The sequence below is a fragment of the Xenopus tropicalis genome, chromosome 5, assembly GCF_000004195.4.
Source record: "Xenopus tropicalis strain Nigerian chromosome 5, UCB_Xtro_10.0, whole genome shotgun sequence".
NCBI classification, from domain to species: Eukaryota; Metazoa; Chordata; class Amphibia; order Anura; family Pipidae; genus Xenopus; species Xenopus tropicalis.
Window position 1 is genome coordinate 122,359,601 of NC_030681.2, and position 26,006 is coordinate 122,385,606.

At 39.4% G+C, this 26,006-nt stretch overlaps 1 protein-coding gene across 1 annotated transcript in view; it reads right to left on the bottom strand.

Annotated features, from left to right (window-relative positions):
- Nucleotides 1–17,520: 17,520 nt before the first annotated feature.
- wwtr1 (WW domain containing transcription regulator 1) overlaps nucleotides 17,521–26,006 on the bottom strand; it is a 62,852-nt gene continuing 54,366 nt past the window's right edge. Inside the window, exons 4-6 of the mRNA NM_001195769.1 lie at nucleotides 19,705–19,838; nucleotides 18,673–18,785; nucleotides 17,521–17,702 (exon numbers count right to left, since the gene is read on the bottom strand). Coding sequence (NP_001182698.1) covers nucleotides 17,521–17,702; nucleotides 18,673–18,785; nucleotides 19,705–19,838 — 429 coding nt within the window. The remainder of the gene's footprint in view (nucleotides 17,703–18,672; nucleotides 18,786–19,704; nucleotides 19,839–26,006) is intronic.

Consider the following 26,006-nt stretch of genomic DNA (forward strand, 5'->3'; position numbering starts at 1 on the left):
AGCATAAAAGTAGCATCCGAAATACTGAGAAGCAGTAAGAGCAGGAAGCACAGTTAGGGGCATGGCCTAGGCAGATTGGGGCAGGGTTGGGCAGATCAGGGGTGAGGTTGGGGAGTGTGACAGGCAGGCCAGATGCACCTCAATCCCTTTCAGTCAGAGTTGCATTTATGTGCATCCTTGCAGATGGTCATCCCTGATGTATGTACTAAAATATCTAATAGCTGGTACAGAACATATGTCCTGTGTATGTTTTTAGGGTCTTGGGTCTTTCCTCAAGGAGTGTCACGTAACCCAGTTTAAATGCCCTTTCTGCTCTACAGTGAAACTGCCCATGGGAGCACCCCGGTATCTTTATTAGGTCTAGTCCTTTTCACTTATTTTATCAGTGATCTTGAGAATGTTTTTGAGAGTAATGCATACACAGAATATTTGCTCTTATATTAATGTAATAAGGGGTCTATTTGTAATCCAAGGGTTGGATCTAGGGCTGGGCGATATACCGTTTAATACCGAATACCGGTGGTTTTTTTTTTTAAACTATATTCATTTTTCAGATACTGCAATACCGGGGTGTCAGGGTACTCACCCGTGTGGCCCGGTTTCGCACGCCTCCTTGCGTCAAAGCGCACGTACATGTCAAAGCGTGCACGTCCGTGACACGCTGACGGCGCCGGTTCTGCGCATGCGTGGGGGGTATTTAAAGCTATCAAACGCCTCCTCCTGTGCTATGTTGTCTACGGCCTTGCCTGGGAAACTAAGCCTGCCTGATTTACCTTACGACTTTCTGTTGCCGATCCTTCGCTTGCAGTAATTATTCTCTAATTTATTAGGAAATGGGGTTAACACCTAATCATGCATGGAAAAAAAAAATACCGTCAAATACCGTGACACCGATATAATTTTGAAAAATACCGTGATATAAATTTTTGGACATACCGCCCAGCTCTAGTAGGATCTATTATCTGGAATCCTGTGGACCTCATTTTTTTGAATAGGGAGCTTTTCAGTAATTGGGATCACCATATCTTACGTCTGCTAAAATCATTTAAACATTAATCCAATATGGAATTGTGCAGACTAGTTACCATCGAGTACAAGACATTTAATATACAAATTGTGTGCCGAAAATAGACTCTGTGGACACTTATTTTTACACAACTTCATATCTGGAATTTCCTAGTCACCTGAATTTTTCTCATTAACTTGAATGGGTTACAGCAGATCTGAGGTGGTGTCAAATATTACTGTAAATTGTGGAATTTGGGTGTTCTAATAGAAAGTGCACACTTTTATAAATATCACAACCATTTCTGGATGATTTCAGGAATAGCAATGCATGGCTTAAACCACGCATAAGGAGAAATACACAGCTTTAAGAATCTTTATTTTAATTTTTATTTTATGCTTTCAGTCTCAGAATATGAAATGAATATTTGCTAGTAACATAATGAAGTGCACAACGTTGCAGGATGTATAAGGATATGCAGATAATTTGTAGCCTAGATAAATGTAAGGTGGGCATCTATGTCCTGGAGACTGTAGTATGACAAATGGCACCTAGGTGGCACTGTTGCTATGTAGTAAATTATGGGCCTGCTAAGAATTTGTTTTTATGAAACCGCTCCATAAATAGCTAAACTTCCTCCTGCTTCTTCTGTGAGCCCTGAGAGCCATTTGTTCATTGAGAGCATCAGCAGCCACTGGCTGTGCTGTTTAAAGAGTTTTTGGTAAAAGCTGTGTCTTTATTTTGCAGCAAAGCTTGTGCTGTAAGGCCCAATTAAAGCATTTTTCATCCTTTTGGGCAGTGGTGAATAAAGCCAAAAATTCCTTCTAAACAGCAACAGAAACTTTAGCTTTATTTCTTAAATGGTGCAAAATAAATATAAATTGCTGATTTAAGTGTGGGGAATATATATTATTTTGGCTATAGATCCCTTTAAACCACTTCATATTTTTAAACCAATGATCAGATCAGCCTGATTTGGCTCAGTGAGTGAGTTGCCAGATCCGGCAGAAACCCTCTCATTTGGTGACCTTGCCAAAATAGTGAATCTCTGGCTGTATTGTTAGATATTACAAATGAATGATCAAGGATCATTTGATGCTAAACAGTGATCCAGACCCTTATGGTATTCACCCAGGGTAATAAAGGAGCTCAGTTCTGTTGGGACAAATTATTTAATCTTCCATGATTCTTTCTGGCATCTCTGGCATGGTGCAGAGAGATTGGGGAATTACTGATTTGTCCATTATTTAAAAAGGGATTTTGCCATCACTCTGAAAACTATAGGCCCATTAGGGACTGGTCCGATTGCCATCTTGGAGTCAGGAAGGATTTTTTTCCCCTCTGTGGCAAATTAGAGAGGCTTCAGATGGGGTTTTTTGCCTTCCTCTGGATCAACTAGTAGTTAGGCAGGTTATATATAGGCATTATGGTTGAACTTGATGGACGTATGTCTTTTTTCAACCCAACTTACTATGTTACTATGTTACTATGGTAGTAAATAATAAATGAGATATATATATATATATATATATATACAGTGGTGTGAAAAACTATTTGCCCCCTTCCTGATTTCTTATTCTTTTGCATGTTTGTCACACTTAAATGTTTCTGATCATCAAAAACCGTTAACTATTAGTCAAAGATAACATAATTGAACACAAAATGCAGTTTTTAAATGAAGGTTTACGTTATTAAGGGAGAAAAAAAAACTCCAAATCTACATGGCCCTGTGTGAAAAAGTGATTGCCCCCCTTGTTAAAAAATAACTTAACTGTAGTTTATCACACTTGAGTTCAATTTCTGTAGTCACCCCCAGGCTGATTACTGCCGCACCAGTTTCAATCAGGAAATCACTTAAATAGGAGCTACCTGACACAGAGAAGTAGACCAAAAGCACCTCAAAAGCTAGACATCATGCCAAGATCCAAAGAAATTCAGGAACAAATGAGAACAAAAGTAATTGAGATCTATCAGTCTGGTAAAGGTTATAAAGCCATTTCTAAAGCTTTGGGACTCCAGCGAACCACAGTGAGAGCCATTATCCACAAATGGCAAAAGCATGGAACAGTGGTGAACCTTCCCAGGAGTGGCCGGCCGACCAAAATTACCCCAAGAGCGCAGAGATAACTCATCCGAGAGGCCACAAAAGACCCCAGGACAACATCTAAAGAACTGTAGGCCTCACTTGCCTCAATTAAGGTCAGTGTTCACGACTCCACCATAAGAAAGAGACTGGGCAAAAACGGCCTGCATGGCAGATTTCCAAGGCGCAAACCACTTTTAAGCAAAAAGAACATTATGGCTCGTCTCAATTTTGCTAAAAAAACATCTCAATGATTGCCAAGACTTTTGGGAAAATACCTTGTGGACCGACGAGACAGAAGTTGAACTTTTTGGAAGGTGCGTGTCCCGTTACATCTGGTGTAAAAGTAACACAGCATTTCAGAAAAAGAACATCATACGAACAGTAAAATATGGTGGTGGTAGTGTGATGGTCTGGGGTTGTTTTGCTGCTTCAGGACCTGGAAGGCTTGCTGTGATAGATGGAACCATGAATTCTACTGTCTACCAAAAAATCCTGAAGGAGAATGTCCGGCCATCTGTTCGTCAACTCAAGCTGAAGCGATCTTGGGTGCTGCAGCAGGACAATGACCCAAAACACACCAGCAAATCCACCTCTGAATGGCTGAAGAAAAACAAAATGAAGACTTTGGAGTGGCCTAGTCAAAGTCCTGACCTGAATCCTATTGAGATGTTGTGGCATGACCTTAAAAAGGCGGTTCATGCTAGAAAACCCTCAAATAAAGCTGAATTACAACAATTCTGCAAATATGAGTGGGCCAAAATTCCTCCAGAGCGCTGTAAAAGACTCGTTGCAAGTTATCGCAAACGCTTGATTGCAGTTATTGCTGCTAAGGGTGGCCCAACCAGTTATTAGGTTCAGGGGGCAATTACTTTTTCACACAGGGCCATGTAGGTTTGGATTTTTATTCTCCCTAAATAATAAAAACCCTCATTTAAAAACTGCATTTTGTGTTTACTTGTGTTATCTTTGACTAATAGTTAAATGTGTTTGATGATCAGAAACATTTAAGTGTGACAAACATGCAAAAGAATAAGAAATCAGGAAGGGGGCAAATAGTTTTTCACACCACTGTATATATATATATATATATATATATATATATATATATTGTATATTTCAATATCATAAAATCACAGAGCTATGAGTTATTGCCAGCATGGTTTTTTGGATACATCTTTGGGCTGAAGGATAACTTACAGTTTATGTTATATGTGGGAAACAAATTCCATGTAGGATGTTTCCACTCTCCAGAATAATATAAATGAATTGGGAGATTGAGCAGCAACTTGCCAAATGGGGAAGCAGACCAGTCCTCCCCACCTAGAGCCAGAGGGGCTGCTTTCTCTATAGTTTCACCACTGGTGCTGCGGCCTCCTTAGGCTAATGCCAGACGAGAGGCGTAGAGCGGATATTTTCGGCAAGCGGAAAAGCAATTGCTGAAAATTCTGCCCTATGCCTCCTACATGTGCCTGCACCTGAATGAATGAGATACGATTGGGTGCAGGCACATGTAGCCGATATACACATAAAGACGCAAGACTTTGCATTATCTCACGTTTTCATGCGTATATCGGCTACATGTGCCTGCACCCGAGTGTATCCCATTCATTCAGGTGCAGGCACATGTAGGAGGCATAAGGCGGAATTTTCAGCAAGCGCTTTTCCGCTTGCCGAAAATATCTGCCCTAGCCTTAACTGAGAAGGGTTTGGTGGTTATTGTGGATAACAGATTATCTTGTAAATTACTCCCATGAAAAAAATAGTGGGATGCCCTGACTCGAGGGAAAAAAGTATACTTTCGTAAGGCCTCACCTTGAGTATGCAGAGCAATTTTGAAGTCCAGTCCACAGAAAGTATATTATACCCTCCCTTTATGACATGAGCTCATTCATTGGGCTAAAGTAGTAAAGGTACATAAACACTAAATTTTCAGAAATAAATATATTTTATTTTTACACAGACAAATCCAATTCCACAAATTAAAAGGAAGACATGTTACTCTGATAAACCATTTCCCAACATCCCTAAGGCCTATACTATAATGCAGAGGTCCCCAACCTTTTTGACCTGTGAGCCACATTTAAATATAAAGAGTTGGGGAGAAACACAAGCATGAATAACGTTCCTGGGGAATGCCAAGTAAGGGCTGTTATTGGCTATTTGGTAGACCCTATATGGACTGGCAGCCTACAGGAGGCTTAGCGTGGCAGTATGCCTGGTTGTAATGCAAAACTTGCCTCCAAGCCAGGAATTCAAAAATAAGCACCTTTGAGCTTTGAGGCCACTGGGAGCAACATCCAAGGGGTTGGTGTAAAACATGAGGCTCGCGAGCCACTGGTTGGGGATCACTGGAATAATTTAACCCCTCCTTTACCTTGTTCCATTGTAAAGGGAAGGATTCTGAAACTAAGTCCCTCTGCATTCCATAGTGGCCGTGCACAGATTCTTTGGAAAGCAGAAGGACTTTAAGTCCCAGAATACACCACTTCACCACTTGACCAGGAACATGGTGAGAGAGGGGTTGGGTTGGATCATTCTGATTGCCTAAGGAGGTAGGGCATTGATGCCTGCAGCACAGGAAGACTAAAAGGCTAATGGCACACAGGCCATTTTCTCAATTGGCATATATACTGAAGTTTTCTGCTCTATGTGTACTGACTTGGGTTGCCGCATTTTCCAGAAAAAATACTGTCCTTTCTATATATTTAATTGTCTTCCCTATTAACAACATTGGCAACATTGCCAGTCAATGCAGACACATACGGGGGAGGTGAGAGGAAAACAACCCGTGTGCCATTAGCCTTATGGTTTCCTTTCATTCTGTGGAATCCGGTATGTCTATGTAAAAATATACAGTATATTTCTGGCAGTTCCGTTAGAGTTTATGCATCTTTTCTACATAAGCCCAACTAAATGAGGTGATGTCAAAAAGGGGAGGAATACTTTTCCCTTTAGTCAGTGGGAAAAAGTCCAACTAAACTGGTAAAATAAATGGAACAAGGTAAGGTATGAGGACTATGAAAGATAGCTTATTTTTTTCCTAGAGAAGAAACCCTTGCAAGAGGATATGCTACAAATATGTGAGTAGGCAATTATGAGAGGGCATAGAGTTTTAAACGGAAATGAAGGACAAAGGGCCCCCATTTAGAGCGGAGGAAAGGTATCTTTCACCTAAAGCAACACAAATAGTTTGTCACCATGAGGGCGGTGAGGCTGCCGGATGATGTTGTTATGACAGATTCTATTAATTCCTTTAGAAGGGCTTGCATGTCTTCTGGAACAGACAAAATATCCAGTGCTGTTTATGTGTGCATATGTATGTTTGTGTTAAACTGAAGGGCTGAACTGTGGCTAAGTAGCAACAGACCTCTGGAAATAAAGAACTTGGTCAAGGACTGACTAGGTCAGAGAAGAAGACAGCACTGGTTCCAGCAAGCAAGTAAAGCGTGAAGTCAGGATTACAGAAAACAGAGTGAGGTCATGTTTAGTCCTTGCAAGGCAGATAAATAGAAAACCAGTAAACAACCCCCTTTTTCAATCCTTTGTTGAGGTTGTATTGGTTTACAGATATGCAGGAGTCCTTTATACAGTAAATTATGTGTGCACTTGTAATCATGTTATGCACCTTGCGCAAGGACCAAACAACTTTAGTTTCCCTGTTTGCCCTGTTGTGCTCAAAAACTTACAAAACAAACATAGCTTTTTCCTGATTAAAACAGAAGGCAAAAAAGTATGTTTAACACAAGCCCTACTCACTGTGCTTATGTTGAACAAGGGAGTCTACTGCCCCTTTAAGGTCGTACCTGAGCATAATCCATTGGCAAGTTGATTGAACATTGGCTGATATCCATGTGCTCCACACATCCATCAATGTTTTGCTGCTCTTATTAAACATGATAAACAAGTTATTATGTAAGTTGTACTATTGATAGTCTTACTTCTCAAAGCAACAATTTTGTTGATGATATTCAGGCATAGGCTGACAATCCCATCTTCCTTTTTGCTGGAGGTCTAAGGTTGACAATCCTTGGTTATACAACTGTCCTTGAGCTATTTACCGACAATGAAAAGCATTAGAATTTATTGTATGGGAACTAATTAGTCTCTGAAATGATTTGTGACCAGTTTTACAACCCACTTGAAATGGATGGGAAACGTCCCCTGGTTATAAAGCAAAGGGCAGATAAGGCAGGAGTTCACTTAGGAACTGCTGTGAATGATAATGGCAATACTGATATATCTATTTTCTATGAGCACTAAGGCAAAATAACACTGTAATACCTACCTATGTTAGGAGTCGGAACTAGAAGTGCAGAGAGTATAAACAGCCAGCAACTACATTTATAAATAACTTTAAAACCAGTGAAAATGTTAAACAAATGTATATTGGAAAGGTGTTTAGAATTTTACTTTCTAATAATAAGTAAAACACAGTTTTGCACCTTTATTCAATCTGCAGAAGTGGGTGCTGCTTAGCCAGCCAGGATAGGGACACACATTTAGGTTTCTTGACGTTTTTGTGAGTAGGCTCTCACCATTACTTTTCATAGATGTGCTTATGTCCACTCTTGACAACAATGCTATTGCTAGGTCCCATGCCATACACCTGTGGCCCTCTTTCTAATTCTCATTATAGAGCCCAGGGGACCCTACATATCTGCTTTATGCAAAGTACTTGCAGCTCTTCTCCAACTTTCTTCTTATTTTTGCCCATTCTTCCTTGAACCTACTACACCTCTCTTCAGCATATGTCGCCAGCTGTATATCTCTCTCCAGAGGCCTATGGCTTCTGACAAGGCATCTCCTTGGCTGTCTCCATCCCTCTGCAATAAACATCATAGTCCAACCCTCCTACTCTAGTCTAGAACATAAGCAAGATAGTCCCATCAGAGCTCTGTGCCTTTATACAGTAACTGACTTCTGACTTTCTGCCCTTCTCTGTGCCATGGTAGTTCCTACTCCAGCCCACCATGTCAGACATCATAAGGGTAAGCATGATTTCCAGGTGGGTGTAACCCTGGATTTGATTCACAATAATTGTATCCAAGGGAAGGCATTTTACCTTGTGTATTAGTTTAGATTAGAAGTCACAGTCCAAAGCAGTAGGCTGGCCTGGAATTCTGCCATAGTGCAGAATAAAACAGTCTTTAACACTTTTAAAAGAAAAAGTATATTACATCATGGAAATATAATGAAAGGATTTCCATTACACTTAAAATATGAATTACAGCAATATTATATCTTAGCCTTTGTCCTACAAACCTATGGAGTGTCCAGCCCAACCCACACTCGGAGGAAGCAGTAAGCCAACGTTTAACAATATCTATGAATACTGGAAATGCAAGAAAACTGTATTACAAGGTGGAGAAACCTGTATGCTATGGTAAGACCAGAAAAGAAATGTTTGCAGAGATGTTAACTCATTAAGAGTAGAAAAGCAGCACAGAAAATAAAGAGTGATGCATAAGAATGTATAGATAATACTAGTAGTAAAAATAGAAAGTAAATCATGAGGAATGGATCTGTGTCAGTGTCATTTTACTTCAAGATATATACAGCAAACAATGTGTCCTCATAAAATGAATGTGGTGATATCTTTATAACAGTTATCATCCCTAAAAAGGGGTCATCTCATAAAACTGGAGTGAGAAGTAAGGGTAATATAACACCAACCAGAGATGTTCTATAGATGTGAGTTTAGAAAGGAAGTGTTTTTACTAGTTTTACTGTGATGCCTTCACCTTCTAGGTATCATTGGAAATGAAGCTGTCAATCACAGAACCAAGAAGTCACATTCCATTTGTGCTTGTGCCCTTTCAATTGAGCATCTCTTTTATGGCTTTAATAACTGTTTCTTTTCAATGGCTGACAATAGATTTTGATCTTTATGTGTACATTTTTCTTTCTATGCCAATAGCCCATCCTATTGTTACTGTAACGTGTGGCTGTCAAATTTCTTAAGACTAGGAACTTGACCCTATGGCTGTAACTGAATAATCAGTCAGAATTAGAAGTGTATCAATAAAAATCTGGGAACCTTACCTTATGTTAAACTGCAAACCTGTCCTGTACTTATTTAGCATGAATACATCTGATTCTGACTTGTACTGTTATTAAAAGGCAAACATGCTTACATATATTAGTATTTTCATAAAGATGCAGCTCATAGCATGCACTTACTCCTTTTCTGTATATTTGCATCAGTGAAGATAACCCAGCTTTAAACATTGTATTCGGATGTCTTTAAAGGAGACATATCCTATAAAAATTAAGAATGTACCAGTGAATTATACTCCTCTAGATATAGAAGGATTGTGCTTAAATAAGTTGTATTTCCTGCTGATTTATTGAGAAACTCCACAAAAACCCCACTAGTCCCGCCCATCTGTTCCACTTCCTGCTGGCTGAATTCTCTGGATGAGCTGGGGAGCCGGCGGCCCTCCGTACACTGCACTGTAGGATAGGAACCGATCAGCAGCTAGGCTGACCTGATAGGGAACTGAAGCCTGTCTGTGCTTGTGTGAGTGCAGGGCTGTGATTGGCTTTCCCCCTCCTACTGTGCTTCTGGCAGGGACTGTTAGGACACACCCACCTTTCATTTCACACTGGACGGAGAAGTGATAGGATCTATAGGGAGCTCCAATAAAGGGGCTATTGTTACAGAGAGGATTAATGTTTAGCACAAAGTGAAACCAGCACCGTATATTATTCATAATTGCCTACAAAATTTAGAGTTTTTCCCATTTATCCAATATGTCTCCTTTAACTCTTTTACTGCCAACGACATATGGGATACGTTGTGGCAGTAAAAGGGCTTAAATGCCAACGACGTGTCCCATACGTCATTGGCATTTAAGCGCTGCTCTCTGCAGCGGCGCCTTGTGCCGCCGCTGCAGAGAGCTTCTAACAATGACAGCCCCCCTGGGCAATGTGCCAGGGGGGCTGTCATGAGGGTCCTGCGATCGATCGGGTCGCAGGACCCTCCAGGAAGCAGCAGACGCGATCGCATCGCGTCTGCTGCTTCCTCCTTCCCCCCCAGCGCCGGCCCAACTGAAGAGGAGCGATCGGGTCTTCAGGACAGGTAAGGACTTTTTTTTTATTCTTGCATTTACACACATTTACCTACAGTTACACACACTTACAGCACACATTTTAGCTTTTTCTTTTATTTTTTTTTCATTTTTCACACTTTTATACACTTATTTACACTCATATACACACTTACACACTATCACACAACTTTTACACATGTACACACATGTATACACAAACACTTTGGTTTTTTGTTTTTTTTTTTCATTTTACCACTTTGTTTTTAGTTTCTTTTACCTAAAAACTGTTTATTTTGACAGCGTGACTATTGGATCAGATATTCTGACCACTAATTACACTGTCATGTGACTTATTTTGTTGTTTCACTGATTTGCACAATTTTTGTGGTTTTATCACATTTTATCCCTGTATAAGTGTTCCTAATCTGTTTTTAGCGTAGGTGTAACTTTGGTGAACAAAAATAACATTGCCTATTTTGAATTCATCAGAATGTGTACTTTCCAAAAATATATGGTTTTCTGGGGGTCTCTGTATAGTCAGGGGGCTCTGTGTGCAAAAGCTGAGCTGGCAGGCGAGAAATCCATATGCGCTATTTTCGTTTTGGGGTCAGTACATACCACAGACTTTGGTATATCTATGCATATTGGGCATCAAACTGTTCAGTAGGCCTCTGGTGTTCCTATTTGGGGTGACTTGCCTTTGTACGCAAGAAATTGTGTGAGATAAATGCGGCAAATTGCAACATTTTTAGGCGATTTTCTGAAATGTCATAAAAACCAATAATTTTAGGAAAGCTTTGCAGATTGGTACTTTGGTGTAGAAAGGACTCTTTACCCTTGTTGGATTTGTCAGAATGTGTACTTTCCAAAAATATATGGTTTTGTGGGGGTCTCTGTATAGTTAGGGGAAGTTTCGGCACATAATACACTGACAGGGGGCTCTGTGTGCAAAAGCTGAGTTGGCAGGCGAGAAATCCTTATGCGCTATTTTCATTTTGGGTTCAGTACATACCGCAGACTTTGGTATATCTATGCATATTGGGCATCAAACTGTTCAGTAGACCATAGGTGTTCCTATTTGGGGTGATTTGTCTTTATCTGATCTTTATCAAGAAATTGTGAGAGATAAATGCGGCAAATTGCAACATTTTTATGCGATTTTCTAAATGTCATATAAATCTGCAAACTTAGGAAAGCTTTACAGCTTGGTACTTTGAAGCAAGAAGAAATGTTTACCCATTATAGATTCGGGGGGATGTGTACTTTCCAAAAATATATGGCTTTCTGGGGTGAGTGTACTTTTTTTGTAGCATTATCCCACATAAAGGATGTAAATGTGTTGATTTTGCAGGAGCTGAAATGACAGAAATGACAGTATATATGCAAAGTGGAAGCTTTGAGGGGATTTTTGGAAATGTCATCAAAATTGCTAACTTTAGAAAAGCTGTGCGGCTTGGTACTTTGGAGTAGAAAGACATGGGTACCCATTTTAGATTCGGGGGAATGTGTACTTTCCAAAAATATATGACTTTCTGGGGTGAGGGTACGTTTTACTAGCTTTATCCCACATATAATGATGTAAATGTGTTGATTTTGCAGGAGCTGAAATGACAGAAATGACAGTACATATGGGGTATGTTCACATTGGGGCCCCTACATGCCACATACTTGGGTAAACCTATACATATTGGGCATCAAACTGTTCAGTGGACCCCTGGCGTTCATATTTAGGGTGTTTTATTTGGTTACTTTATGACCTGTAGGAGATAAGATACTATAGACTGGAAGCTTTGAAGTGATTTTTAAAAAAAAATCACAAATTTTGATAAAAACCAATAACTTTAGGAAAGCATTGCAACTTGATAGTTTGGAGTAGACAGACAGTTGTGCCTATTCTGTATTCCCCAGAATCTGTTCTTTCCAAAAATGTACAATTTTCTGGGATAAACCTTCTGTTAGTGGAATTTTTGGCCTTGAAATCTAAAGTATGCAAATTTCTGGAGCAGTGCTTTGGAAATTTGGTAATGTACTGCTGGGAGTTTTTGACCTATACAAGTGAGAAATCTCCATAAAACTATATATATTTGGTATTGGCATGTTCAGGAGACATGGGACTTTCCAAATCGGTTGTATATTCGTGCATAAAATAATTTTTGTTTCTAGTATGTGTGATTATATTATGGAAAATTAGATTTTTTTTGCATTTTTAGACATTTAGAAGCCTATATCTTGTTACAGAATTGGAATTACACAAAAATTCTACCATATTTTAAAAGCTTAGGTTGTTCTAAAAAAAACGATATATTGTTTTCCTGGGTAAACTAAAAGTCCCCCCGAGGAAAGGCCCCTAAAGTGAAACAGTACAAAATGTTCAAAAACTGTCTGGCAATACAAGTTCCGCTTTGACCAAAATGGCTGGCAGTAAAAGGGTTAAAGAGGTTCTGTCATATTTTTTGTATTTCTAAGATAAAATGTTTACAAATAATTGACTGTATGCAGCCATCTCAGTGCAATGCGCAAGACCCTGAGCTTGAAGGCTCTAACAGTTCCATTTGGCGTTCAACAATTTCTGATATTTTTTAAACAAAACAAAAATAAAACCCACTATTTCCAATTTAAAGAAAAAAAGAGGCAAAACAAAAATGCAAACGTTCTGGATGTTTTATTGCATAGTTGTTCCAACAAAAGAAAAAATCAAACTTATCCACTAAGATGGTACAGAGACAATGGGGATTTGAAATTCATTCTATCTTTCCCTCTTAAATTTTGATCAGTTTGGTACTCTGTTTATAGTACATTCATATGCAACAACATAAAAAAACATTTGTTCAACATGATAAAAGTTGTTCAGTAATTAAAAAAATGGATGGAACACAACAAGAACATCTATGCTATGTACACTACAGTGTCAAATAATATTTTGTAGGAAGATTGTGTGATAGATGCATGTCACAGTGTTATAAAGCAAACAAATAATCTCAAGTGAATTCACCAAGAACTGCACATCCATCTTGTTCCCTATTTGATCCAGTTGTTTGGCCAAAAGGCCGACCATCAGATTTGTGCAATATGGCTAACCAACTATGGAGCCAAATCACTTCTGGTGGACATATGTGAATAAGTGGGAATTGGCATGTGTGCACCCAGCTTCTTGTTTGCCAAAGATAGTTGGAGAAATGGTTTCCCAGGAAGGTATGGGAAGGGTCAAGTTACTCTACTACAGAACCCCGTTACCCAGGGGGCAGCCCTCCAGCAAATAATATACAACTCTCATTTTTGAAATGGTAGTTGCAGCTCATCCATGCTATACATGACCTTTTCTGGAGGGCAGCAACAGTCTATACATATCTATGCGGCATATTTTTACACGTAAAAAAAAACTATGCCTAGTTATATGATCTTGGATCACAGAGACCTTATCCGCACACCCTAACACTCCAAAAGATTTTTGTCCGGTGCACACTGCTGAAGGGATCGGCACCCTCCAAAAGCACTATAGCTACAAACAAAGCGAATGGCACTCGGGACTACAAACAAGGGTATAACCCTTAAAAGTTTATTGCGGAGGTGCAACGTTTCGGGGCAATGTGACCCCTTTATCAATAAACTTTTAAGGGTTATACCCTTGTTTGTAGTCCCGAGTGCCATTCGCTTTGTTTGTAGCTATAGTTATATGATCTTCCCAGCATATCCTTCCTGTGAGACCCATGATATCCAAAACATTTCTGATGGAGTTTGAAGAGCAAATATATGTTCAGTGATTCACAATTGCAAGTTATTGTAGGGTAAAATAATCTTTATATGAAAATGGTGTTGAAAGTTTGCAGAAATTTTCCCAAAAGTCTATATTCTAACCTCACTCTTAGCAACACCCCACTTTGGCACTAGCGGCACAGAGCCAGGTGAAGCAGAGCTTTCGGTACAGAGAGTTGTACAAAGGTAAAGCTGGCATGTTACTTGTTTCTGCTAATCATTACTAAAGTACAACAGAATATCCCTTTTTTGATCTAGATTCTTAAAAGTACTCACAGTGAGTGAGGCTCTTTCCGAACACAATAAGCAACAAATAATGCATATTCTAACTATGCCTTTAATGTTACTATCTAGATACAGTTTGTATTTTTGCTTTATTTTCCCTTTTATATATCATAAAAACAATTGTGAGAAACATGGTGCTACTGCTCAATGCTATTTCACATATCTAGGAATTACACTGGAAAGTGAAACACTGTAAAAACACACGCAGCCTAGTTAGAATCCCAGGACTTTCTCAGCCCTCGAGTCTCCCCAAATACAAATATCAAACATTATACTGCTCCACCTATTGGACCTGATATTTGAGTTCCGTAACATTCTAATGCTGCAGTTGGCTGCAGCTTGGCTCGAGCTCCCTAAATCATACTTTCCAATCCAAATGCTATATATTATGCTGGAGTTTCAGTCAGCAGTTGTATAAACATCAGAACTGGTATAACCACCGAATACATGGCTTAACCTGCAAAATGAGCCAAGTGAGTAACAGTTATTTCCAATACAAAAAATAAAATACGTCGACAGGTTACAGCTTCCAACTGGCCTTCTATTATGTAAACTCACAACCAGATCCCTATCATGAGGAATCCCAACTAGGGTGTTTCAGTCCCCACATTAGTAAAACACTTTCATGCTTTAATCCCTGTCCAACCTTAGGGCCACCCAACTGTCAGCTTAAAAGGCTCTGTTTGCAATATCATAACATGATACTTCTCCTGAGTGCACAGCTTGAGGAAAATGTATGTAAATAGACTAAACAAAATACATATTGTATGCAAATAGCTAACATAATACATACATATATACATGTCAACATGTTGATATATTGTTGCAAAGAGATTGTACTACCCATGATATTACATGAAATCATGGAATTATACTGACCTTTTATTCAAAATGCAGTCTAAACCCCCTAATCTCAAATCCCTTGAATGAATTTTGGCTTTGCTTTTATATTTGCAGTCCAGTTGCTTGATGATAGCACCATCTCTCCCCCCTCTGGCTAATGAGAGGCAGATACTACTAGTCTGCATTTCAGCCTGAGCCAAACAAGAGTGTCAATTCCATCAGAACTATATTAAAACTGCTCCAGTTTCACATAAACCAATTCTTCCAAATCCCAGTAATGCTGCTGAAACAAACTCAGTAACCTCCAATTTTGTCTCTTGAACCTCACGTAAATGCTACACTGTGTAATAGCCATGCACCTTCACACATGCCCTTTAAACCCCAATTCCTGGTGTAAATGAAGGTGAACTCTACCTTTTAACCAACCTGGAACCACATAAGGAACAATTTTGTGGGGATAAAAGGCAGAAAGGGAATTCGATGATGATGTTGACTAAACTACAAAGTTCACTTCCAGGAATTGATTCAACGAGCCATAAACCATTTCTCTTCTAATCTACGCCTGCATCCCACTTTCCAAAAGCAATATATTTTTTCTTTTTAATAAAACACTCTCAATACTAAGTCTAAATCTTTATTTATCCTTAATATTTCATATCTGTAATAATCTGCATCTGTGAATGCAGTAGAAACTATGCACATTCAAAACACTCCAGTAGGTTCTGAAATACTTCTGTAATTATAACACAATGAGTGTCCTGGGTTGTTTTCTCTTTGGCCTTGAGCAGACCAGCTACTAAAGTCTTTGTGACACCATGGCTATACACTGCCATTTTGCCCTGCCCCATGCCCGGGAGACTGCTGGTCACTTCAATGTTATGCTACAGACCCAGATTTCCTCTGAAGGCAGCTTACAAGGAATTAGTGTTCAATCAAAGCAGTGCTCCACCAGCATCTGTTAATGGCAGATCCTCAAGTATATATATATATATATCTCTGTCTATCATTCTGTGCCAATGTCATCAGCTTCTTCCAAGCCCATCAGATTCCTCTGAGTGCATCTGAAGCATTCAAATCATTCTTCATCTGCTCCAAGAGAGCTACACTGCCAGAGAGATGGGTGCCCTGTGAGATCCGCTGGGGGCCAGATAGGAACTCACACACCCGCAATAAGTGCAAATGAGGTCTCTTGTGGATTACATATGGTTACACTAAGAGACTTTGATCAATAATGCCTTTCACAAAACTGTTGTGTTTTTATCCAAGAATTACAAATAAAGCTTAGTCTTTTTGATATAAATATAATATTGATTCATCATACAAAGCAATATTAGGATGTCATTTGCATCTGGGTCTAATAATTGTGCCCGTATGCGTAATCAATCCTGCATTTACAATGCAAAAAGTCTTTAAGATTAATAAAACATTACATACTGTAGATATAGCCTGCCATCCCAAAATAATAACTTCTCACTGCTGGAAACAGCAAGAGAAAAAAAATAGAGTATTTTTGTAAGTTCTACAAGTTACATTAGCTAGTGTTTACTGCTTAGCTGTAATGTGTGTAGAGGAATATATAGGCATACAGCTCTTAAAAAGTAATATTTTACAATGAATATAGCAGGCTACCTATATACCGCGCGGAGCATGTTTTCATGCATTTAGTAAAAAAACAGCATTATCCCTTTGATAGTGTCAAATTTAGAGTAGTGTTTCAAAGAAAAAAACAACTGAATTTGTCAGTTAAAATTAGTTACAAAATGATAGTGCTTATCAAAATAAACAAGAACATCTAATGTTTAAAAAAGAATAAATTGGTAAAAAAAAAAATTGTAATCACATTGTTTATAAAAATGGTGCCAGTTAGTACCAGTCTGGTCAATGTTACAATATCGTAGTGTATAGAACTATTACCGAACAAAATGCTACTTTCAAATGTGAAGTATTCCTTATCTAAAAGTGATACAGTAATATACTGAATGGCAACTAAAAAAAACAAAACAGTTTTTGTGCTTCTGCAAAAAATATATAGGTAGTACAGCGTAAATTATACGTGTCTTCCCTATTTCCAGCCTTTCTATTCTTATGCTGATTTGTAAAAAGCTTATATTAAAACAGTTATTATGCATTAGGTTCTCTAGTTATAAATATGGTCTGCTTATACGGTGCAGCCCTAAGCTGGTTCTATGCCTGTAGCTCACAACCGAAGCTCTACTTTAAAGCCATCTGCGTAACCGACAACTTGTAACGAAGGGCTGTGGCGTAGATGCGGAGCTCTAGAGAATGATGCCAATAGTGATGAAGAATAAAGGAGAGAATCATGCACACTGGTATACAAATACATATGAACCAGACAGTGGAGAAGAGAACTTAGTATAACTGAAGTCAGTATGGCAGCATGTGGATGATGAACTCATTCTCAGGCTCATCTTACATTTCCGTATGGAAAGACAATGGAGCTGGGTTAATAAGAACATTGAGGCCTCTAACACCAACTACAGCCAGGTGAGGTAGGGCTCATTTTTATTCAACACACACTCTACGTCGTTGAGACTAGGGATCAAGTCTTCAGACTCCAGGGTACCCAGGTCGACGTTTGTCCCTGGAAGAGCGTCAAGAAAATCTGGGAAACGTGTTTGAGGGGTCAGGTTCATGGAAGGCTGGGCGAGTATCTCACCTGTAAGAGATATTTTAAAGAACCTTGAGCAAAGATACCAAGAAGAATATAGATTTACTGCTTGGAGTAACTGAAAAAGTTTGGTCTAAACTTACAGAACTGCTTATGTATTAGGAATTTCAGCTGGAGAAGGAGAGTCTCAGTACAGATATTTGCACTGGGAGGAACAGTAAAGTAAATTTTCCTTTCCCCTGGGTTTTGTTTTTTTTTTTACTTATATTTTATTAAAGTTTTAAAACATATTTAACTTTGAATGAGGGCAAGGCTCATCATGTGACAAAGTTTCAACATATTGCACAGTTACTGTCTAAGAAGCGTATGCTGCAAAATAATCTGCAAATAAACCATTCATAACAATAACTTGGATGTCAATAAACCAAATCATGTGAATGACATAGATTGGTCATGATAGTGAGAGGCTATGGTCTATTTGGATGTAAGCTTGTCAGGGAGTCGTGAAGGCTAAGCCTTGTAACTCCTGGGAACCAGGTATTGAGGTAATAATTTATCTTATTTTGAATAGTGGCACCTTTGCCCTGGTTAAACCTAGTGGCTTGCCCCATACCTCTTGCTGCCATCTTTGTTGCTGCCCTAATGGCTTCAAAGCAGGTAATAGTTCTTTAATTAGTATTTTATATATGATGTCAGCACAGTATATAACTAATAAACAATTTTAAGTCAGGAACAATACATTTGCTATTATTGCATATTTTACATACAGAGTAGAAGGGACAGGTGGGTAAGAATAGGAAAGTGTACAGCAGCAGGGTGTACCTATTACCTATTGGGCTCCCGCTTTGCTCAACTTCTAGCCAAGAAGGTATAATTGTCATTAAACCAAAATATGCCACTAATTCCGGACACAAGGAATAAAAATTTTGGCTAAAAACAAATAAGGATGGATTTTGGAAGAAAGTTAGCATTGTATCTCCCTGGCAACCCATGCTGATTGGTAGCAGGCATGTCGTACCTGTGTCCATTTCCTCCATGTTACCGAGAAAGTCCTCTGGAGTGGTTGGTATACTATAGCAACCTAGGCCAAGGCCACTGTCGGTGCTCTGTTCTCTGGAGTGATATGGGCCACTGCAAATGAGCAAAGATACAAGGTCAGTAAATATTTATATGCATATTTTTATTCTAATAAGAATTGCTTTTAATAATATAACATTTAATCAACAGTTAGCATTATTATTAAAAACAAATGTACTTTTTTCCCCATGTGTAGTACTTTAGTACCCCCTTTATATCTAGCAATCTGCAACCTGGTGCTGTCATATTACTGAACTAGAATTTACAGTTCTGGCTGTCCACAATGCTTTGAAATGCAAGTCAGCAACAACTCTTGGGGGCAGAGGGGATGCTAAATAGCGCAGATGCCTGGCAGAAATTATACAGTTAACTTAGAAAGAACCATTAATGAAAGTGTAGTTGCTTCCATATACAGACTATAATATACAATGAAGTATCTCAGTATTACAAGACTGGATGGCTTACTTTCTGTCACTAGGGGAACAGTTGCCCCCTGCACCATTCTTATTTTAAGCACTTATTCAATACCTTATAAATGGTATGTGTTAAAAATATAATGTAGCCTAGGACCATATTTGAATACTGTCCCCCTATAAAAAATAAAGAACACAAATATTGCACACTACTATGGACACAATTTTTTCAATTGCTACAGTATTATCTCTCTACCATTTCTAATAGGCATTATGCAGTGAATAATATAAAAAATATCTTTTTGACCCTAAACAGTGTCTGGCTAACTGTAACACCTCTGTCTGTGTGTTAGCCACAACATTTGGTTATTCAGTATCTAGTAGAATTAAGTCTAAAACTTGATTATTACTATTATTACTAATAACAATGATACAGTGTTGCCATTTCCAGAATATGGAAACTTATTAACTTCTAAACAACTTCTTATTCTGCACAGGTCATTTAAAGGGCCAACAGTATGGGCTGCAGGAAATTTATGTCAATGAAATGAGAGACTTGCCTGTTGAGGAAAGGGTCAGAGCCATTGTTTGTTATAGGTCTTATCTCTTGAGGCATGGCAGGTGGGCTGACTGTGTTCTGAACTGGAGCCATGTTTTCTGACTCCATTGGAAGTTGTCGGCATAATGCAGCTTCCTGGATGAAGAAAGCAGAAAACAAGGAAATGGGTTAGATAAACACACAAACTCAGAGACAGGGGAGCAAGAAATTGCATAACCAAGGCAGTGTTTTTGGGAAGCAAAACACTTTTTGTACATAAATAGATAGTGATATTGAAACTGCAGGGATCATTTACTAAGGAGCCTCATATTGGGGGGGGGGGGACAAACTAAATACTGATGTAACAGTATATCAGCCCAAAACTAACATAAGTCAAATAAATGGGTGCCCAAACATTGAATATAATTTCCAGCACAGGGTGTGCTACTGGGACTGGCTGCATATAGGACAAACAAGTCTTCTTTTTGTAGCATTAAATGGAAGACTATACCCCCAGAATGAATACTTAACCAACAGATTTATATTTTGTTAAGTGACAGATTAAAGAATCTGCCACACTGGAATCAGTAAATATTGCCCTTTTACATCCTTCCCTTGATCCCCCATTTAGTGATGGGCTGTGTGCCCCCTCAGAGATCACCTGACAGGAAATAATGCAGCTCTGACTGTAACAGGAAGTAGTGTGGGAGTAAAAGGCAGAACTCTGTCCATTAATTGGCTGATGGGGCCTAGCATGTATGTGTGCCTTGGCTTGTTTGTGTGCACTGTGAATCCTTTGATCCCAGGAGGCGGTCCTTAATAATTAAAATGGCAATTTTCTATTTAGAAGTACCCAATAGCACATACTACTAAAAAAAAAAAGTATATTTTTATGAAAATGGCTTATTTGGATGAAGCAGGGCTTTACATATGAGCTTGTTTATGCAAGACTTTATAGTCTTTATATAGACATTGTTTGGGGGTATAGTTTTCCTTTAAGAGATTCTAACAGTCCTGTGATGCAGGGGGTTATAGTTCAACAAATCAGGGGGAAAAGTCTACAGCATGAGAGATAACAGGGAAATGCAAAAAAACGGACAGGCAAAGTGAAGATTAAAACCATGTACATGAGGCAAAACCTCTGTTGTCTAATGCAAGTAATGCAATCCCAGAATGCCTCACAATAAGTCGGCGAATGGGCCCCAGTCCAGCTGCAGCACTCTTCAAAAAAAATTCCAAAAAAAAAAAAAAGACAACAAATGCAGGTTTTATAACAGTGATAAGCCTGAAAGAACATCTCTGCCCTGTGACCAGTAAGCGGCACTGAATTTAGGTCAGTTGGTAGCTCTAAGCTGCTGTATTTTTTTTTCACCTAACAATTATCTTTTTAGGGAAAACTATTAATCCTGTAATAATAGGACAAGAGTGAAATGCAGTCATAATTAGGCTGTTCCAGTATGTCCCAATAACCTGGAGCCATTGGGTGGATGAGCAACAACCAAGCAACAATATGAGCTCACAAGGAAGTGTCATGAGTCATGTGCTGAGAGCAACAGAGGAGGGGAACATGAGAGCAGCACTGCACGTGTTAGTGGCTCAGCAATGGTGGCCTCCCTCTTCCAGGTTTGGCCAATATATCTATCTATTATATATATATATATATTTTTACATATATACACATACAGGTATGTATGAAGTAAGAGACATAGACAGATTTATGCTGCCGAGAATTAACTTTGTGAACTATTGCTATAGGGATATATAGAGAATGCTGTGACTAGACTAGAGGCAGTATAGCATCTCCTGCTCAATTAAGTAAGAATAAAGAACAGGATACTGCATGAAATAATCTATGGATGTAAGGCACTGAATCATTTTTACTTTTGGCTATGGAAGTGGTGGGAGCCAAACACACCCGCTGGCAAATGTGACTTTTCCTTTATTGATTTCTAAATTTCAAACCAGAGATGTGTAGCCTGATACAAAAATATGTATACTGCCATGGAATTAGCATTTATTAAAAAAAAAAAAAAAAAAAAAAAAAAGGGGGGGGGGGGGGGGGAAACTGCCACACTGCTTGTTTTGGCCAAGGCAGTCTCCTTGAACAGCTACAGAATAGCATCTAAGTGACAAGCAATCAGACGTATAATGCTAAAAATCATGACAGCTCCATGGGTGATTCCTGAAAACATTACTGGTCAGTTTGCAGTAATGGGTTCTGGTTTTATAGATACCCACTGTTCCCTGGACTTTTTTATTTTGAGCTAGAGCTGAAAGCAACGGAAGGAAGTAAAGAGGTGCCAGTTCTATAAAGAGCAAGGTTTGCTGTATTTTTAAGGAAGATGCCTACTCAACACAACAGAGATATCAATGTCTGATCCCTAGAAAGTGTTGGTTGTACAGCCTGCTGAGATGAGCCTGGCACTGCTATATTAAGGCTTCGCTACATTATATATCTACAATGCACAAGGACAACAAAACAATAATACAGGTATGGGACCTGTTATCCAGAAAACCAAAACAATGCACTGTATTATATTTCAGTTGTGACATCACTCCTGTTGTATTATAATGTATGCAATTGTAAAACAGGGTGTCCAACCTGCAGCCATCCAGTGTCACTATACTAAAGCTACCAGCATCCCCCATTTGTGGCTGCTATTGTTTTTAAAATTTGTAAAAAAGGGCATTGACTCAAGGGATGAAAACATAATTTTCCCTCTTTATAGGTCTCTGGTAAGGCCTCACCTTGAGTATTCAGTGCAGTTTTGGGCTCTAGTCCTTCAGAAGGATATTAATGAGCTGGAGAGAGTGCAGACACTGCAACTAAACTGGTAAAGGGGATGGAAGGGTTAAACTATGAGGTTAGACTGTCGAGTTGTCAAGGTTATTTTCTCTGGAAAAAAAGGTGCTTGCGAGGGGACATGATTACTCTGTACAAGTACACTAGAGGGGATTATAGGCAGATAGGGGATGTTCTTTTTTCCCATAAAAACAATCAGCGCACCAGAGGCCCCCCCTTTAGATTAGAGGAACGGAGCTTCCATTTGAAGCAGCGTAGGTGGTTTTTCATGGTGAGGGCAGTGAGGTTGTGGAATGCCCTTCCTAGTGATGTGATGACAGATTCTGTTAATGCCTTTAAGAGTAAGAACCCACGGAGCAAGTTACTCGCCCGAGACAGATCCAAAAAAGATTTCCACTGGCAACAATAGAATTTGCCGGTGAAACACGTTGCTTCGGAAACCGAAGTTGCCTGCAGGAGGAAACTTTGCGCGACTTAGCTCTGAGGGTTGTTTTCTCTGGAAAAGAGGCGCTTGCGAGGGGACATGATTACTCTGTACAAGTACATTAGAGGGGATTATAGGCAGATGGGGGTGCTCTTTTTTCCCATAAAAACAACGCACTAGAGGCCTCCCCTTTAGGGTAGTGAGGTTGGGAAATGCCCTTCCTAGTGATGTTGTAATGGCAGATTCAGTTAATGCTTTTAAGAAAGGCCTGGATGAGTTCTTGAAGAAGCAGAGTATCCAAGGCTATTGTGATACTAATATCTACAGTTAGTATTAATGTTGGTATATATAGTTTGTGTATGTCAGTGTATAGATAGGTCAGTATAGGTTTGTGTGTGCTGGGTTTACTTCGAAGGGTTGTACTTGTCTTTTTTCAACCCTATGTAACTGGATTTGGTTATATTAGTAAGCACAGATGTGCATCAGTGACATGATGATAATAACGGTTACCATGGCTGGAATTAATAAATTGGGGCCCTGGGCAATGCAGGAATTCTGCAGGAATTTGGTGCTGAAAGTAGATGCTTTATCAACTGCTGAAGAACCTCAAGTGGGGGATCCTTGATTTATATATACAATATACACAATAAATGTTGTTTGTACAAATTGCTAGGATTAATATTCTTAAGTACAATGCAAAAAGTGAAAATAAATATAATCCAAATAAAAGTAAGTCAGAAGCAGAGTCGTTGCCAGGTGTAGAGCAAAAGAGCACTTTATAAATATCTAAAGCATGGCAGCTTCAGGCCCAGCCTTCAGTCCACATCATGGAAACGCATCTTGGCCCCATGAACATATCACATTAAAGTGCTGAGGACGTCGTGGCAAGTTCATACTCGCTTTCAGCCATCTATTTAAGGCTTCACAGCAGCTGGGATTCAGATATGCTTTTTTTCTATGAACTGCTATAACCTTTCCCGAAATCCAAAGAAAGAACAGTCCCTTTTAACCCTTTAGTAACCAAAGAAGTTCTAATTGATGCAGTTGCTTGCATTCTTTTTGAAAAAGTTTACTGGGGGAGGCTAGGGAGCAAGTAGCATTCACATTTTTTCAAGGGTGTTGCATTTTGCTGTAACCCCCTTGCCAGCTCTGGAATCTGTTTTGCCAGCAGCTACAATGCCATTGCCATGGTACTGAAGGTAGGAATGTGATTTTCGGTCTGCGTGATTGAGCTGCCTGACAGTTGCGACTCTGTTCAGCTACAGCAGACACTAGTGGGAAGAGTCAATTTAGCAATGGCTATACTTTGCTTCACTCTAGCTTACAGCTGCACTCCAAAATGTGGCTCTTAAGTGCATTCTTCAGGTAGTTTCACACCAAGTGGTACAGACTAAGAGGAGTGTACAGTCATGTGCCTAAAAAAAGAGGGTCACTATGAGAAATCTTGTGGTCAGACTCCATCTCCCTCATAACCATTGCAGCAGACCCTTTCTAAGGCCCATTAGGGCCCAGATATTGTCTTGCCTGCCCTTAAGATTGCCATGCCTCGTACAGCTGTCCTGGCTGCCCCCTTCTTGGGCCCTGCTCAATCATAACCAGGTAGGTGCCGTGAAATTCCACCATGTGACAAAGCTAATTCAAAGCAAATTCCAATAGGTATTCCCCCCCCCCCCCCCACCAAAATAAACTCACAGAAGCACCCCATCCACAATAGGGTGGATTTCAATGCAGACATGGGAAGGAAAGCAAGGGGGAGTGTATCCTCCACTGATGTAGATATGCACCATGGGCCCCTGGAATTATTCCAATACAAAATATAACCAGCCTTTACTCAAAAAGCTTTAGTTACTAAAGCAAATCAGTACCAAATGAGAACAAACACAATCTATTGAATCTGAAGCAAACTTCAGTTCCAAAACTTAGTAACTGGTACAATTTAGACTAGTTGGTTATCTCCAGCTGTACAGTAGCCAAACTGATGGCTGGGACAACCAATCAGATTAGAGATCAGGATCTGTAGTAGATTTGCTATTGCCTACCTATCATTATTTTCCTTTCCTTATTTAGCACTGATATATATAATCATTCAAATCAGTTCCTGCCCCAGTCTTGCCATGATCAGGAGTCAATGATCTTGTTGGTATAATATGAAAATCCACCTAGAAATAAGACAAATACAAACTACTTTGTACATAAATAGTATTTGCTAAAATGTAATTGGCTGCCAGAGGTTCCCCCAGTTTCACCTTGTAAGATGTAAACCCCAATAGGAAACCTCCCTGAAACTGATATTCTCTCTCTGCTGGGTGTGTCTGTTGCAAACCAAGCAGCTGTCAGGTCTGGAATTGCTGGATTGCCACTTAGTGACTGCTGTCAGGTTAAAAGTGGAGTTAGGAGACCTGCCAAAAAAATTCCACACCCTTTCACCCAAGCCCTTCAATCTTGTTCCTGTTGCTCAGCAACGACAAGCAGCATTAAGTCAGCATTTTCTTCTCTGTCCAGGTCGCATTAAAGGAAACAATAGAGGGTTGAAAGATTAGCGGAGGAACTGCATAGTTCTTGCAGTCAATACATCACGGGGGGTGGACTGTCTGCTCTACTCTTTGGATCAGTCATTTCTAGCTGTGGGCCTCCAGCTATTGCTGAACTACAACTCAGAGCCAATACAACAGTATTGCAGCAGTATTGCAGAAGAAAACCACTGGTGTGGATGCAGTATTATAAATGTATTTTAAGGAGAACCTAAACCCTTTATTGTAAAAGAAGCACAATGTCCATAATAAATGTCTCCATTGCTACAGCAAATTGTTTGTGTGGTAAGAGCTGCCCTTGACATGGATTAAGCAGCTTTCAGATTCCATTACTGACCAACATATTCCAATAGCCCAACAACTCTTTTAAAACAAAGGTTTGGTTCACTGAAATCTCTATTAAGCACAACTGCAATGACATCCAAAGAACAGTTTCATCACACTATTACACTCGAGAATGGACATAAAAGAACTCATTGCTGGTCTGAGCCAGCCAACTGCCATTTTGATGACATCTTAACATGCATGACATCAGAATGCACCCATTCCATTTAAGACAGCATGCC